Source organism: Cherax quadricarinatus, chromosome 17, assembly GCF_038502225.1.
Source record: "Cherax quadricarinatus isolate ZL_2023a chromosome 17, ASM3850222v1, whole genome shotgun sequence".
Lineage (NCBI taxonomy): Eukaryota > Metazoa > Arthropoda > Malacostraca > Decapoda > Parastacidae > Cherax > Cherax quadricarinatus.
In genome coordinates, this window is record NC_091308.1 from 16,057,951 (window position 1) to 16,077,317 (window position 19,367).

Consider the following 19,367-nt stretch of genomic DNA (forward strand, 5'->3'; position numbering starts at 1 on the left):
CGGTACTGCTGGAGGTAGTACTGCTGGAGGTGGTACTGCTGGAGGTAGTACTGCTGGAGGCGGTACTGCTGGAGGTAGTACTGCTGGAGGTGGTACTGCTGGAGGAAGTACTGCTGGAGGCGGTACTGCTGGAGGTAGTACTGCTGGAGGTGGTACTGCTGGAGGTAGTACTGCTGGAGGTGGTACTGCTGGAGGTAGTACTGCTGGAGGCGGTACTGCTGGAGGTAGTACTGCTGGAGGTGGTACTGCTGGAGGAAGTACTGCTAGAGGCGGTAATGCTGGAGGCAGTACTGCTGGAGGTAGTACTGCTGGAGGTAGTACTGCTGGACGGAGAACTCGGGAGTGAGCGCTGAGCTACACTGCTGTAATGCCAGCTATCAAGACAGAAGTGGACAACAAAATCAGGAATACGAGGACAACGACGTGTCGGTGGATGCCACGGAGGCGGCGGCTAGAAGAACCCACATGAACAATGCACAGCTACTGACTGACCTTGGCGGACAGACAAGCCGCAGGGAACTAGAATGGGAGAATTTGGAGTCACACGAGGAATGAAAGCGCAGATTGCTAACATGTTGAAGGTGGCGATAGGAAACATCCTGCGTCTGCATGTTAGGAACATAACCAGAGACAGAGAGAGAGAGAGAGAGAGAGAGAGAGAGAGAGAGAGAGAGAGAGAGAGAGAGAGAGAGAGAGAGAGAGAGAGAGAGAGAGAGAGAGAGAGGGAGGGAGGGAGGGAGAGAGAAAGGGTATGAACCTGTAAGGTTGGAACTAATATTCTCCCTATGCAATTCTCACCTCGATGAAATTCTTGTAAGAAAGGAAGATGACTCCTCCGGGAGTAAACATGAGAGAAACATAATACAGGAGAAATTAGATTTCAGAAGAGGAGACCACAGAGATATAACACCGGCTTAAAGTGTAATAGGAATAGGAACTGGATGGGAAGACAATGAATGAAATGATGGAGTGTGATTGGAAAGTTCTGGCAGGCAGAGGAGAATGTCATACCAAACAGCAGAAGAAGCCGTGGTACTAACAGACTGAGTCCGTGGTTCACTCAGACGATCTTCAGATAGGCAAAAGCTAAAAGTGCAAGAACATGAAAAACTGTGGCAAGGGAGGAAAAGAAGAAAAGAGGAAGTAAGCAGAAGAGCCAGAAACGAACAGAGGCTGAGAGGCTGAGCTGCAATTTGAGAATGAGATGACATATAAGGCCAAATCTGAACTAAGGTTGCTATACAGTGCCATCAGAAGAAATATAACCGTAAAAGACCAGATAATAAAGCTGAGGGAGGAGAAGAGCTAACAAGGAATCAACAGGAACTGCAAAGAGGTGAACAAAGGAAGTAAGTAACTATTCTCGAGGGACATAGGGACACTACCAGAAAGTCAAAGAGAAAGAGTACATTAACGAGTATATAACACGATGCACACAACAGGAAAAGTGGTAAAAAACTACTGAGTAAGCTAGGTATCTCGAAGACAACGGAACCAGATAATGTCCCTCCATGGGTTCTGAAGGAAGTAGCGGGAGCACTGTGTGAACCACTAGCTAAAATACCTACAAGTCTTTTGATACAGAGGCAAGTGCCAGAAATGCGGAAAACAATAAATGTAGTGCCAGTATTTAAGGGGAAGGCAGTAGCATTAAACTACAGGTAGCTGTCGCTTACAACCATACTTATGGAGACGATATCAGGAGAAGAGTAGTGGAACACTTAGAAGAAAGGGTTCATAAACAACAACCAGTAGATTTTTAGAGATAGTAAATCGTGTCTCAAAACCCTGTTTGAGTTCTATGACAAAGTAAGAGATATGAGGTAAAAGAGGAATGAGTGGGCTGCATATTCTTGTACAGTATGTAGGAAGGTTTTTGACACAGCAATCCACAAGAAACTGGAACAAAAGCTAGAGGAGCATGCAGAATTCCCATAACATGTGGTTATTTCGGGAACGGATTACAGGCTCGGTGAACAAAGGCTGCAAACCTCACTCAAGGAAAAAGATACCGCCTGAGGTGCACAGTAACCATATAACATTTACAGCAAATGTTTATCTGACAAATCTAAGATTAGCTTTCATGAGTCTCAATAAATAGCCATTCACGGCACTATATATATAAATTATTTCAGCCCATTTTTGGAGTATGAAGTTCTACAGTAGACCTGCACCTGATCAGTTACTTCACAAAACTGAAAACAGTAGTGGTTAGTTGCGACTAGTCCCAGAACGAAGAGGTCTCAGCTATAATGAGAGATTAAATGAGTTAGCTTAATATTAGAAGGCAGGAGTACCAAGGAAGACATGATAAAGACGTACAAAGTATTGATAGTAACAGGGTGAGCAGGGACAGGATGTTAAAGATGTAGGAGGGCACAAATGGAAGTTAAAACACAAATGAGACAAAGGGATGTTTGGAATAACTTCTTTAATCAACCTCAGAGTAGTCGGGAAGTGGAACGACCTGGATCCATATCCATATATAGGTATATCAAGGCTCATGAAGACAAGAGTGTAAACCCAGAAGCTGCCAGCAGAGAGGCAGGGTCAGGAGCTGAGAACGGACCCCTGTAGCCACAAATACGTGAGTACAAATAGGTGAATGCATTTTAACACCCAAAGCACGCACACACACACACACACACACACACACACACACACACACACACACACACACACACACACACACACACACACACACACACACACACACACACACACACATCATAAAAGTCTCTAACTTGCCCCCTGGTCTCCCCCTCTTGCAGTGTGCAACATGACAATCGATGGAGGTCTGCTGAGCGTAACGTCTGGACGACTCTCTGGCTCACTGGTCTCTCCTGGGGAGATGGTGGCTCCTTCCTTCTGCTGGTACCTGCTCAGGGCTCCCCCAGGGCACCGTGTTGAGCTCCAGCTCCACCGCCTCGTCCATCTGGGCTCCTACTTCAACTCCACTACGTGAGTTCCACTTGCACCCCATAACTGTTGCGTACTGGTGGAGGGAATTAGGTTTGTGTGGCCTGTTGGTCAAATAATATTGTTTGCTGTGAGGGTAAGACTATGGATGAAGCTATTTGGTCAAAATATTACTATTTGCTATAAAGGTGAGGCTCGGGATGAAGTTGTTTATCAATATCACTGTGTTTCCGATGTCTCTTGTTTGCACTGGACAAAGGATATATTTTGAAGGTGTTATCACGCAAGCTATTTCGTTTGACTTTTATTTGCTCTAAGAAATGGATGTGTTAGTGAAGGGAAGGGTGTCTGACGTTATTACCCCGAGAACATCTCTGTTTGTCGCTGTGTTTTTTTGCTGTGTGGAAAAAAAACAGGAGTTGGAAGGGGAGTGTGTAGAGATGAGAGAGAGCAGAACAAGAGGGCGCAGATGGAAGCTGGGCACTCACATGAGGCGTTGGCACGGTAGGTAGCAATTTAACAGTGCCAGTGTTGTGAATGCCTTACAGTGAAAGAGTAGTGAGTGCTTCCCGGTGCCAGAGGTGTGAATATTTCACAGTGACAGCGTGTGAATATATGCATAAGACGCATATGCAATACTTCGTATCTTCATTGTGCAAACGTTTCACCAGCCTGTGGCTTATCCAGTTCAGTACAGAGATTAATTACTGGAGACTGTGAGATATATAAAGAAATAGTTTGAGGTGTTCAGTCCCTCAGCCTTGACAGAAACTATCTGGTTTTCATCAGAAATGAACAACTATCAAGGCTGAGGGAACTGATCACCGCAAACAAATTCTTCACATCATCTACTATCCTGCAGTAATTATTCTCTATATTAGATTGATGAAGCCACTAACTGGTGAGACGTCTCATCAACTTCCCAGGTGTTGCTACAACCTGGGTGTTATTCATCAACTCGTCGGTTTTCTATGCCATTAAAATAACATAATACTATCCAATAAATATTTTACAATGCCGGGTTTGTGGCGCACTGGAACCAGCTGATGAGTAGCGTTCATTATTATTATTATTATTATTATTATTATTATTATTATTATTATTATTATTATTATTATTATTATTATTATTATTATTATTATTATTATTTGTAGATGAATGGTTCAGAGAACCGACATGTTGATAAATTAGACACATATGCAACTCTTGGGTATCTTTATTGAGGAAACGTTTCGCCACACAGTGGCTTCATCAGTCCATACGAAGGAGAAACTTGAAGAACAGGAGGAGAATGAGGTAATCAGTCCCTTAACCTTGAGTCGATGTGTTCAGTCCATCAATCTTGAATAGATTGATGGACTGAACACATCGACTCAAGGTTGAGGGACTGATTACCTCATTCTCCTCCTGTTCTTCAAGTTTCTCCTTCGTATGGACTGATGAAGCCACTGTGTGGCGAAACGTTTCCTCAATAAAGATACCCAAGAGTTGCATATGTGTCTAATTTATCATTATTATTATTATTATTGTTATTATTATTATTGTTTTCATGGGGATGCGTTAAATTTTTATGGGTTGTGCTGCCCCTGGGGAATGGGAGGCAATCAGGTTCGATTCAGGGAAGGGGAGATCAAGTCTGATTTCTTGGATCAAGAGCCCCTCGGTCGTAGGAGGCTCCAAGAGCTTGTCCTCTAGACGGGCAGGCACAGAGGAAATTATCAAGGGAATTGACTGTCAAAAAGAGGTGAAGGAGCCATGGAAAGAGGCGGTGGAAGCTACTTTCACACGCAGCTTCATGATTAGCTATGAGTGAGATCAGAAGACCAGGGATTAACAACGCCGGTGGAGTGCATCATGAGACGGTGTCAGGAACTAAGACTCGACCCCTTCCCCCCGTAACCAGCAGGCACAACTTGGTGAGTATAACTCAGTGAATACACAAACACACACATACACACACATACACACACACACACACACACACACACACACACACACACACACACACACACACACACACACACACACACACACACACACACACAAGGGGCAACAGATACCAAGGGTAAGGCCAGAGTGATCCCATGGTTTACCAGGAGGTGTGGAGAAGCATAAGCCAAGTGTGTTAAAGTATGGAAAGAAGTACAGAAAGCAAAGGATCCAGGAAAACAGGGCGTTGAGCCGAAGAGCCAGAAATGAATATGCATGGATAAGGTGAGAAGCTTCAAAAGCCAAATCTGACCCAAAATTGTTATACAGCCACATCAGGAGGAAAACAGTCAAGGATCAAGTAATCATGCTGAGGAAGGAAGGAGAGGAGCTCACAGGGAACAAACAGGAAGTATGTGAACTACTTAGATCAAGATTCAGGAACCTATTCACAAGAGAGACAGAGAGGCTCCCAGCAAACAGAGGTGGTAAGGTGCACCAACAAGTCCTGGACACACTGCACGTAACTGAGGAGGCGGGGAAGAAACTGCTCCGGAAACTTAATACCTCGAAGGCGGTGGACCTGGATAATATCTCTGTCGAAACAAGGCAACTGCCTGAGGTGTGGAAGACAGCAAATATAGTCCCGATTTTTAGGAAGGGAGACAGAAAGGCTGCACTAAATTTCAGGCCAGAGTCGCTGATATTTACTGTATGAAAAGTTATGGAGAGGATTATCGGGAAAAGAGTCGTCGAGCACCTGGAAACAAATGGGCTTATACATGACTGCCAGCATGGCTTCAGGGAAGGAAAATCCTGTTGGAGTTCTATGATACGGTAACAGAAGCAAGATAGGAGAGAGAGGTATGGGTAGACTGCATCTTCTTGGACTGTAAGAAGGCTTTCGACTTAGTACCAAAGAAGAGACTGGTCGAAAAGCTAGAGGAGCAGGCAGGAATAGGAGGGAAAGTACTGCAATAGATCAGGGAATACCTGACAGGAAGGAAACAACGTGTGTCCGTACGACACGAGGTGTCAGAGTGGGTGCATGTGCCGAGTGGGGGTTTCACAAGGGTCAGTCCTAGATCCGGTGCTGTTTCTTGTACATGTGAATGCCATGACTGAAGGGATAAAGTCAGAGGTGTCTCTGCGTGAAGACGATGTAAAACTAATGAGAATACAAGCGGACGAGGATCAGGTAAGCCTGGAAGGGGATCTGGACAGGTTGTAAGCCTTTCCTACAAATAGCTCCTGGAGTTTAACCCCAGCAAGTGCAAAAGTTATGAAGTTTGTGGAAGGACAAAGGAGACTGCAGACGGAGTACAGCCTAAGAGTTCAGAGGCTGTAAAACTCACTCAAGGAAAAGGATCTTTGGGTGAGCATCATACCAACCACATCTGATGCGCACATCAACCAAATAACTGCTGCAGCACACGGGCACCTGGAAAACCTAAGTAAGAAGCCATTCACGACACTGTACATTGTGAATGTCAGGCCCCACATTGGAGTATGCAGCACCAGTATGGAACCCATACCTGATCAAACACGTCAAAAAATTAGATAAAGTGCAAAAGTTTGCAACTAAACTAGTCCCGGAGCTGAGGGGGTTTGTCTTACGAGGAGAGGCTAAGGGAACTCAACCTGACAACACTGGAGGATAGAAGGGATAGAGGGGACATGATAACAACATGTAAAATACTGAGAGGAATTGACAGGGTGGATAGGGACACAATGTTTCGGAGATGTGAAACAGCAACTAAGAGTCACAGCTGGAAGTTGAAAACTCAAATGAGTCACAGGGATGTTAGGAAGTACTTCTTCAGTTATAGAGTTGTCAGGAAGTGGAACAGTCTGAAGAGTGATGGAGGCAGGATCCATACATAGCTTTAAGAAGAGGTACGATAAAGCTCATGGAGCAGGGAGAGAGTGGACCTAGTAGTGACCAGTGAAGAGGCTGGGTCAGGAGTTATGACTCGACCGTTGCAACCACAATTAGGTGAGTACACACACACACACACACACACACACACACACACACACACACACACACACACACACACACACACACACACACACACACACACACACACACATTCACACAAATAACTGCTGCAGCATATGGGCGCCTAGCAAAAATAAGAACAGCATTCCGACATCTTAATAAGGAATCGTTCAGGACCCTGTACACTGTGTACGTTAGACCCATATTGGAGTATGCGGCACCAGTTTGGAACCCACACCTAGCCAAGCACGTAAAGAAACTAGAGAAAGTGCAAAGGTTTGCAACAAGACTAGTACCAGAGCTAAGAATTATGTCCTACGAGGAGAGGTTAAGGGAAATCGACCTGACGGCACTGGAGGACAGGAGAGATAGGGGGGACATGATAACGACATATAAAATACTGAGAGGAATTGACAGGGTGGACAAAGACAGGATGTTCCAGAGATGGGACATAGCAACAAGGGAACACAGTTGGAAGTTGAAGACACAGATGAATCACAGGGATGTTAGGAAGTACTTCTTCAGCCACAGAGTAGTCAGGAAGTGGAATAGTTTGAGAGGCGATGTAGTGGAGGCAGGATCCATGCATAGCTTTAAGCAGAGGTATGATAAAGCTCATGGTTCAGGGAGAGTGACATAGTATATACCAGTGAAGGGGCGGGGCCAGGAGCTATGACTCGGCCCCTGCAATCACAACTGAGTACAACTAGGTGCGTACATACACACTGGCTCAGTAACGGCCAGCGATGAGGTGAGATCAGGACCTGAGTCGTAACTCCTGTAACAGCGTACAGGTGAGTACACACAGAAAGACGAAGAATGACATGATTATGTCGTACAATATACTGAGAGGAATTGACAGGGTGGACATGGCGAGTCTGTTTCAGAGGCGGGACTCAGGTACACAAGGGCACAGCTGGAAGTTAAAAACGCATATGAGTCACACGGATCTTAGGAAATACTTCTTTAATCTGAGAGTGGTCAGGAAGTGGACCTGGGCAGAGCAGTGGGAGAGGCAGGATGCATACATAGTTTTAAGAATAGGAATGTTAGGTCTCACGTAGCCAGGAAGAGTGAACGCTGTGGCGGCTAGCGGAGAGCTGACTCGACCCCTGCAATTACAAATACGAGAGTACTCTCTCTCTCTCTTTCTCTCTCTCTCTCTCTCTCTCTCTCCAAAACAACACATATAAGATGCGTCGAGATAACAGCAACATAAATTGGATCAAAGTACTAAATATAGATAATATAAAGGAAAACATGTCAAGAAATATAAAACGTAAAACATGAAATAAAGCAAGTCTGAATAACGAGACAACTAACTGACATCATAGACAACAACCATGATTGATATAAGAAACTAAACTGACTGGTGAACTCGAGGATCATTATAACAGGCGATTATAGAGAGAACACAAGACAAAACTCAGTCATGCTAAACATGAATTTGAAAGATGGAACGCAAAAAAAAAAAACAGAGGAAATTCCAAAGAATTCTTCAAATAGGACAGGAAAAACAAGGTAAAAGCAACAATGAGAGTTTTAGCGAATAATGACGACTGAATAACAGCGAGAGATACGAGGCGTCAGGACACAACCTTGTGGTCAGTATTTAGAGGTGAGAGTGACATCACCTTACCCAGGCTACAACACTGAGAGTGACACCACCTTACCCAGGCTACAACACTGAGAGTGACACCACCTTACCCAGGCTACAACACTGAGAGTGACACCACCTTACCCAGGCTACAACACTGAGAGTGACACCACCTTACCCAGGCTACAACACTGAGAGTGACACCACCTTACCCAGGCTACAACACTGAGAGTGACACCACCTTACCCAGGCTACAACACTGAGAGTGACACCACCTTACCCAGGCTACAACACTGAGAGTGACACCACCTTACCCAGGCTACAACACTGAGAGTGACACCACCTTACCCAGGCTACAACACTGAGAGTGACACCACCTTACCCAGGCTACAACACTGAGAGTGACACCACCTTACCCAGGCTACAACACTGAGAGTGACACCACCTTACCCAGGCTACAACTGAGAGTACCCAGGCTACAACACTGAGAGTGACACCACCTTACCCAGGCTACAACACTGAGAGTGACACCACCTTACCCAGGCTACAACACTGAGAGTGACACCACCTTACCCAGGCTACAACACTGAGACTGACACAACCTTACCCAGGCCACAACACTGAGAGTGACACCACCTTACCCAGGCTACAACACTGAGAGTGACACCACCTTACCCAGGCTACAACACTGAGAGTGACACCACCTTACCCAGGCCACAACACTGAGAGTAACACCACCTTACCCACGCTACAACACTGAGAGTAACACCACCTTACCCAGGCTACAACACTGAGAGTGACACCACCTTACCCAGGCTACAACACTGAGACTGACACAACCTTACCCAGGCCACAACACTGAGAGTGACACCACCTTACCCAGGCCACAACACTGAGAGTGACACCACCTTACCCAGGCTACAACACTGAGACTGACACAACCTTACCCAGGCCACAACACTGAGAGTGACACCACCTTACCCACGCTACAACACTGAGACTGACACCACCTTACCCCGGCTACAACAGTGAGAGTGACACCACCTTACCCAGGCTACAACACTGAGAGTAACACCACCTTACCCAGGCCACAACACTGAGAGTAACACCACCTTACCCAGGCTACAACACTGAGAGTAACACCACCTTACCCAGGCTACAACACTGAGAGTGACACCACCTTACCCAGGCTACAACACTGAGAGTGACACCACCTTACCCAGGCCACAACACTGAGAGTGACACCACCTTACCCAGGCCACAACACTGAGAGTGACACCACCTTACCCAGGCTACAACACTGAGAGTGACACCACCTTACCCAGGCTACAACACTGAGAGTGACACCACCTTACCCAGGCTACAACACTGAGAGTGACACCACCTTACCCAGGCCACAACACTGAGAGTGACACCACCTTACCCAGGCCACAACACTGAGAGTAACACCACCTTACCCAGGCTACAACACTGAGAGTAACACCACCTTACCCAGGCCACAACACTGAGAGTGACACCACCTTACCCAGGCAACAACACTGACACCACCTTACCCAGGCCACAACACTGAGAGTGACACCACCTTACCCAGGCTACAACACTGAGACTGACACAACCTTACCCAGGCCACAACACTGAGAGTGACACCACCTTACCCACGGAGAGTGACTACAACAACAGTGAGAGTGACACCACCTTACCCACGCTACAACACTGAGAGTGACACCACCTTACCCAGGCTACAACACTGAGAGTGACACCACCTTACCCAGGCTACAACACTGAGAGTGACACCACCTTACCCAGGCTACAACACTGAGAGTGACACCACCTTACCCAGGCTACAACACTGAGAGTGACACCACCTTACCCAGGCCACAACACTGAGAGTGACACCACCTTACCCAGGCTACAACACTGAGACTGACACCACCTTACCCAGGCTACAACACTGAGAGTGACACCACCTTACCCAGGCTACAACAGTGAGAGTGACACCACCTTACCCAGGCCACAACACTGAGACTGACACCACCTTACCCAGGCTACAACACTGAGAGTGACACCACCTTACCCAGGCTACAACACTGAGAGTGACACCACCTTACCCAGGCTACAACACTGAGAGTGACACCACCTTACCCAGGCTACAACACTGAGAGTGACACCACCTTACCCAGGCCACAACACTGAGAGTGACACCACCTTACCCAGGCTACAACACTGAGAGTAACACCACCTTACCCAGGCTGAGACTGACACCACCTGGCCACAACACTGAGAGTAACACCACCTTACCCAGGCCACAACACTGAGACTGACACCACCTTACCCAGGCTACAACACTGAGAGTGACACCACCTTACCCAGGCTACAACACTGAGAGTGACACCACCTTACCCAGGCTACAACACTGAGAGTAACACCACCTTACCCAGGCCACAACACTGAGACTGACACCACCTTACCCAGGCCACAACACTGAGAGTAACACCACCTTACCCAGGCCACAACACTGAGACTGACACCACCTTACCCAGGCTACAACACTGAGACTGACACCACCTTACCCAGGCTACAACACTGAGAGTAACACCACCTTACCCAGGCCACAACACTGAGACTGACACCACCTTACCCAGGCCACAACACTGAGAGTAACACCACCTTACCCAGGCCACAACACTGAGACTGACACCACCTTACCCAGGCTACAACACTGAGAGTGACACCACCTTACCCAGGCTACAACACTGAGAGTGACACCACCTTACCCAGGCTACAACACTGAGAGTGACACCACCTTACCCAGGCCACAACACTGAGAGTGACACCACCTTACCCAGGCCACAACACTGAGAGTGACACCACCTTACCCAGGCTACAACACTGAGACTGACACCACCTTACCCAGGCTACAACACTGAGAGTGACACCACCTTACCCAGGCTACAACACTGAGACTGACACCACCTTACCCAGGCTACAACACTGAGAGTGACACCACCTTACCCAGGCTACAACACTGAGAGTGACACCACCTTACCCAGGCTACAACACTGAGAGTGACACCACCTTACCCAGGCCACAACACTGAGACTGACACCACCTTACCCAGGCTACAACACTGAGACTGACACCACCTTACCCAGGCTACAACACTGAGAGTGACACCACCTTACCCAGGCTACAACACTGAGACTGACACCACCTTACCCAGGCTACAACACTGAGACTGACACCACCTTACCCAGGCTACAACACTGAGAGTAACACCACCTTACCCAGGCTACAACACTGAGAGTGACACCACCTTACCCAGGCTACAACACTGAGACTGACACCACCTTACCCAGGCTACAACACTGAGACTGACACCACCTTACCCAGGCTACAACACTGAGAGTGACACCACCTTACCCAGGCTACAACACTGAGAGTGACACCACCTTACCCAGGCTACAACACTGAGAGTGACACCACCTTACCCAGGCTACAACACTGACAGTGACACCACCTTACCCAGGCTACAACACTGAGAGTGACACCACCTTACCCAGGCTACAACACTGAGAGTGACACCACCTTACCCAGGCTACAACACTGAGAGTGACACCACCTTACCCAGGCCACAACACTGAGAGTGACACCACCTTACCCACGCTACAACACTGAGAGTGACATCACCTTACCCAGGCCACAACACTGAGAGTGACACCACCTTACCCAGGCTACAACACTGAGAGTAACACCACCTTACCCACGCTACAACACTGAGAGTGACACCACCTTACCCAGGCTACAACACTGAGAGTGACACCACCTTACCCAGGCTACAACACTGAGACTGACACCACCTTACCCAGGCTACAACACTGAGACTGACACCACCTTACCCAGGCTACAACACTGAGAGTGACACCACCTTACCCAGGCTACAACACTGAGAGTGACACCACCTTACCCAGGCTACAACACTGAGAGTGACACCACCTTACCCAGGCTACAACACTGAGAGTGACACCACCTTACCCAGGCTACAACACTGAGACTGACACCACCTTACCCAGGCTACAACACTGAGAGTGACACCACCTTACCCAGGCTACAACACTGAGAGTAACACCACCTTACCCAGGCTACAACACTGAGAGTGACACCACCTTACCCAGGCTACAACACTGAGAGTGACACCACCTTACCCAGGCTACAACAGTGAGAGTGACACCACCTTACCCAGGCTACAACACTGAGACTGACACCACCTTACCCAGGCTACAACACTGAGAGTGACACCACCTCACCCAGGCTACAACACTGAGAGTGACACCACCTTACCCAGGCTACAACACTGAGACTGACACCACCTTACCCAGGCTACAACACTGAGAGTGACACCACCTTACCCAGGCTACAACACTGAGAGTGACACCACCTTACCCAGGCTACAACACTGAGAGTGACACCACCTTACCCAGGCTACAACACTGAGAGTGACACCACCTTACCCAGGCTACAACACTGAGAGTGACACCACCTTACCCAGGCTACAACACTGAGAGTGACACCACCTTACCCAGGCTACAACACTGAGAGTGACACCACCTTACCCAGGCTACAACACTGAGAGTGACACCACCTTACCCAGGCTACAACACTGAGAGTGACACCACCTTACCCAGGCTACAACAGTGAGAGTGACACCACCTTACCCACGCTACAACACTGAGAGTGACACCACCTTACCCAGGCTACAACACTGAGAGTGACACCACCTTACCCAGGCCACAACACTGAGAGTGACACCACCTTACCCAGGCTACAACACTGAGAGTGACACCACCTTACCCAGGCTACAACAGTGAGAGTGACACCACCTTACCCAGGCTACAACACTGAGAGTGACACCACCTTACCCAGGCTACAACACTGAGAGTGACACCACCTTACCCAGGCTACAACACTGAGAGTGACACCACCTTACCCAGGCTACAACACTGAGAGTGACACCACCTTACCCAGGCTACAACACTGAGAGTGACACCACCTTACCCAGGCTACAACACTGAGAGTGACACCACCTTACCCAGGCTACAACACTGAGAGTGACACCACCTTACCCAGGCTACAACACTGAGAGTGACACCACCTTACCCAGGCTACAACACTGAGAGTGACACCACCTTACCCAGGCTACAACACTGAGAGTGACACCACCTTACCCAGGCTACAACACTGAGAGTGACACCACCTTACCCAGGCTACAACACTGAGAGTGACACCACCTTACCCAGGCTACAACACTGAGAGTGACACCACCTTACCCAGGCTACAACACTGAGAGTGACACCACCTTACCCAGGCTACAACAGTGAGAGTGACACCACCTTACCCAGGCTACAACACTGAGAGTGACACCACCTTACCCAGGCTACAACACTGAGAGTGACACCACCTTACCCAGGCTACAACACTGAGAGTGACACCACCTTACCCAGGCTACAACACTGAGAGTGACACCACCTCACCCAGGCTACAACACTGAGAGTGACACCACCTCACCCAGGCTACAACACTGAGAGTGACACCACCTTACCCAGGCTACAACACTGAGAGTGACACCACCTTACCCAGGCTACAACACTGAGAGTGACACCACCTTACCCAGGCTACAACACTGAGAGTGACACCACCTTACCCAGGCCACAACACTGAGAGTGACACCACCTCACCCAAGCTACAACACTGAGAGTGACACCACCTTACCCAGGCTACAACACTGAGATTGACACCACCTTACCCAGGCTACAACACTGAGAGTGACACCACCTTACCCACGCTACAACACTGAGAGTGACACCACCTTACCCAGGCCACAACACTGAGAGTGACACCACCTTACCCAGGCCACAACACTGAGAGTGACACCACCTTACCCAGGCCACAACACTGAGAGTGACACCACCTTACCCAGGCCACAACACTGAGAGTGACACCACCTTACCCAGGCCACAACACTGAAAGTGACACCACCTTACCCAGGCTACAACAGTGAGAGTGACACCACCTTACCCAGGCTACAACACTGAGAGTGACACCACCTTACCCAGGCCACAACACTGAAAGTGACACCACCTTACCCAGGCTACAACAGTGAGAGTGACACCACCTTACCCAGGCTACAACACTGAGAGTGACACCACCTTACCCAGGCTACAACACTGAGAGTGACACCACCTTACCCAGGCTACAACACTGAGACTGACACCACCTTACCCAGGCAACAACACTGAGAGTGACACCACCTTACCCAGGCTACAACACTGAGACTGACACCACCTTACCCAGGCCACAACACTGAAAGTGACACCACCTTACCCAGGCTACAACAGTGAGAGTGACACCACCTTACCCAGGCTACAACACTGAGAGTGACACCACCTTACCCATGCCACAACACTGAGAGTGACACCACCTTACCCAGGCTACAACACTGAGAGTGACACCACCTTACCCAGACTACAACACTGAGAGTGACACCACCTTACCCACGCTACAACACTGAGAGTGACACCACCTTACCCAGGCTACAACACTGAGAGTGACACCACCTTACCCAGGCTACAACACTGAGAGTGACACCACCTTACCCACGCTACAACACTGAGAGTGACACCACCTTACCCACGCTACAACACTGAGTGACACCACCTTACCCAGGCCACAACACTGAGACTGACACCACCTTATCCAGGCCACAACACTGAGAGTGACACCACCTTACCCACGCTACAACACTGAGAGTGACACCACCTTACCTAGGCTACAACACTGTGAGTGACACCATCTTACCCAGGCCACAACACTGAGAGTGACACCACCTTACCCACGCTACAACACTGAGAGTGACACCACCTTACCCATGCTACAACACTGAGAGTGACACCACCTTACCCACGCTACAACACTGTGAGTGACACCATCTTACCCAGGCTACAACACTGAGAGTGACACCACCTTACCCACGCTACAACACTGAGAGTGACACCACCTTACCCAGGCTACAACACTGAGAGTGACACCACCTTACCCATGCTACAACACTGAGAGTGACACCACCTTACCCAGGCTACAACACTGAGAGTGACACCACCTTACCCAGGCTACAACACTGAGAGTGACACCACCTTACCCAGGCTACAACACTGAGAGTGACACCACCTTACCCAGGCTACAACACTGAGAGTGACACCACCTTACCTAGGCTACAACACTGTGAGTGACACCACCTTACCCAGGCTACAACACTGAGAGTGACACCACCTTACCCATGCTACAACACTGAGAGTGACACCACCTTACCCAGGCTACAACACTGAGAGTGACACCACCTTACCCAGGCTACAACACTGAGAGTGACACCACCTTACCCAGGCCACAACCCTGAGAGTGACACCACCTTACCCAGGCTACAACACTGAGAGTGACACCACCTTACCCAGACTACAACACTGAGAGTGACACCACCTTACCCAGGCTACAACACTGAGAGTGACACCACCTTACCCAGGCTACAACACTGAGAGTGACACCACCTTACCCAGGCCACAACACTGAGACTGACACCACCTTACCCAGGCCACAACAGTGAGAGTGACACCACCTTACCCAGGCCACAACACTGAGAGTGACACCACCTTACCCAGGCTACAACACTGAAAGTGACACCACCTTACCCAGGCTACAACACTGAGAGTAACACCACCTTACCCAGGCTACAACACTGAGAGTGACATCACCTTACCCAGACCACAATACTGAGAGTGACACCACCTTACCCAGGCTACAACACTGAGAGTGACACCACCTTACCCAGGCTACAACACTGAGAGTGACACCACCTTATCCAGGTCACAACACTGAGAGTGACACCACCTTACCCAGGCTACAACACTGAGAGTGACACCACCTTATCCAGGTCACAACACTGAGAGTGACACCACCTTACCCACGCTACAACACTGAGAGTGACGCCACCTTACCCAGGCCACAACACTGAGAGTAACACCACCTTACCCAGGCCACAACACTGAGAGTAACACCACCTTACCCAGGCCACAACACTGAGAGTAACACCACCTTACCCAGGCCACAACACTGAGAGTAACACCACCTTACCCAGGCCACAACACTGAGAGTAACACCACCTTACCCAGGCCACAACACTGAGAGTAACACCACCTTACCCAGGCTACAACACTGAGAGTAACACCACCTTACCCAGGTCACAACACTGAGAGTAACACCACCTTACCCAGGTCACAACACTGAGAGTAACACCACCTTACCCAGGCTACAACACTGAGAGTAACACCACCTTACCCAGGCTACAACACTGAGAGTAACACCACCTTACCCAGGCTACAACACTGAGAGTAACACCACCTTACCCAGGCTACAACACTGAGAGTAACACCACCTTACCCAGGTCACAACACTGAGAGTAACACCACCTTACCCAGGTCACAACACTGAGAGTAACACCACCTTACCCAGGCTACAACACTGAGAGTAACACCACCTTACCCAGGCTACAACACTGAGAGTAACACCACCTTACCCAGGCTACAACACTGAGAGTAACACCACCTTACCCAGGCTACAACACTGAGAGTAACACCACCTTACCCAGGCTACAACACTGAGAGTAACACCACCTTACCCAGGCTACAACACTGAGAGTAACACCACCTTACCCAGGCTACAAGACTGAGAGTAACACCACCTTACCCAGGCCACAACACTGAGAGTGACACCACCTTTCCCAGGCTACAACACTGAGAGTGACACCACCTTACCCAGGCTACAACACTGAGAGTGACACCACCTTACCCAGGCTACAACACTGAGAGTAACACCACCTTACCCACGCTACAACACTGAGAGTGACACCACCTTACCCACGCTACAACACTGAGAGTGACACCACCTTACCCAGGCCACAACACTGAGAGTGACACCACCTTACCCAGGCTACAACACTGAGAGTGACACCACCTTACCCAGGCTACAACACTGAGAGTGACACCACCTTACCCAGGCTACAACACTGAGAGTGACACCACCTTACCCAGGCTACAACACTGAGAGTGACACCACCTCACCCAGGCCACAACACTGAGAGTGACACCACCTTACCCAGGCTACAACAGTGAGAGTGACACCACCTTACCCAGGCTACAACACTGAGAGTGACACCACCTTACCCAGGCTACAACACTGAGAGTGACACCACCTTACCCAGGCTACAACACTGAGAGTGACACCACCTTACCCAGGCTACAACAGTGAGAGTGACATCACCTTACCCAGGCTACAACACTGAGAGTGACACCACCTTACCCAGGCTACAACACTGAGAGTGACACCACCTTACCCAGGCTACAACACTGAGAGTGACACCACCTCACCCAGGCCACAACACTGAGAGTGACACCACCTTACCCAGGCTACAACAGTGAGAGTGACACCACCTTACCCAGGCTACAACAGTGAGAGTGACACCACCTTACCCAGGCTACAACACTGAGAGTGACACCACCTTACCCAGGCTACAACACTGAGAGTGACACCACCTTACCCAGGCTACAACACTGAGACTGACACCACCTTACCCAGGCTACAACACTGAGACTGACACCACCTTACCCAGGCTACAACACTGAGAGTGACACCACCTTACCCAGGCTACAACACTGAGAGTAACACCACCTTACCCAGGCTACAACACTGAGAGTGACACCACCTTACCCAGTCTACAACACTGAGACTGACACCACCTTACCCAGGCTACAACACTGAGAGTGACACCACCTTACCCAGTCTACAACACTGAGACTGACACCACCTTACCCAGGCTACAACACTGAGAGTAACACCACCTTATCCAGGCTACAACACTGAGACTGACACCACCTTACCCAGGCTACAACACTGAGAGTAACACCACCTTACCCAGGCTACAACACTGAGAGTGACACCACCTTACCCAGTCTACAACACTGAGACTGACACCACCTTACCCAGGCTACAACACTGAGAGTGACACCACCTTACCCAGTCTACAACACTGAGACTGACACCACCTTACCCAGGCTACAACACTGAGAGTAACACCACCTTATCCAGGCTACAACACTGAGTGACACCACCTTTCCCATGGCACAACACTGAGAGTAACACCGCCATTCCCAGGCCACAACACTGAGAGTAACACCACCTTACCCAGGCCACAACACTGTCATCATTAGCACTCTTGACGTAATAAAACACTTAGTAAACTTGAACATTAACAGTGGATCAGATTAACTATCTGCCAGAGTCTTAGAAGACTGTAGATACCAAGTCACTTATCCACTTAGCAAATCATCAGAAGGTAAGATGTCAAAAGTAAAGAAACTTACAAATGTTTCTCTTACATATGAAAGATGAACAAGATTTGTGGACTCAACTATCGTCCCATCAGCTCTATGTCAATTTTAGGGAAACAAATGAAGACTGTCATTAAGAACAGGATTGCTAATTTTGTGGATAACACTAAGGTATTAACCGGAAATCAAAGTAGATTCCACTAAACAGGATCGTGCCAGACCGTGCTCGACTTTTTTTTTTATCATCTATACAAAACTGGAATGAAAGAATTTCGACCGATATAATATATCTAGACTTTCAGAAGGCCTTAGATAAAGTATCCCATCGATGGTTGATGGCTAAATAAAAACACATGGATTAGGAGACAAACTCCATATACCTAGAGAAGTAAATTAATGTCTGACAGACGGAAAACAGAGTGGTACTCAACGGAGTTGTATCTGAGTCATTAGATGTAAATAGAGAAGTTTCCCAAAAATCAGTTGTGTC

At 48.7% G+C, this 19,367-nt stretch overlaps 1 protein-coding gene across 1 annotated transcript in view; it reads left to right on the top strand.

Annotated features, from left to right (window-relative positions):
• The window catches only part of LOC128686269 (uncharacterized), a 632,744-nt gene that overhangs the window by 131,177 nt on the left and 482,200 nt on the right, over positions 1-19,367 (top strand). The window contains exon 2 of the mRNA XM_053773110.2: positions 2,772-2,961. Within this exon, the coding sequence (XP_053629085.2) occupies positions 2,772-2,961 (190 nt within the window). The remainder of the gene's footprint in view (positions 1-2,771; positions 2,962-19,367) is intronic.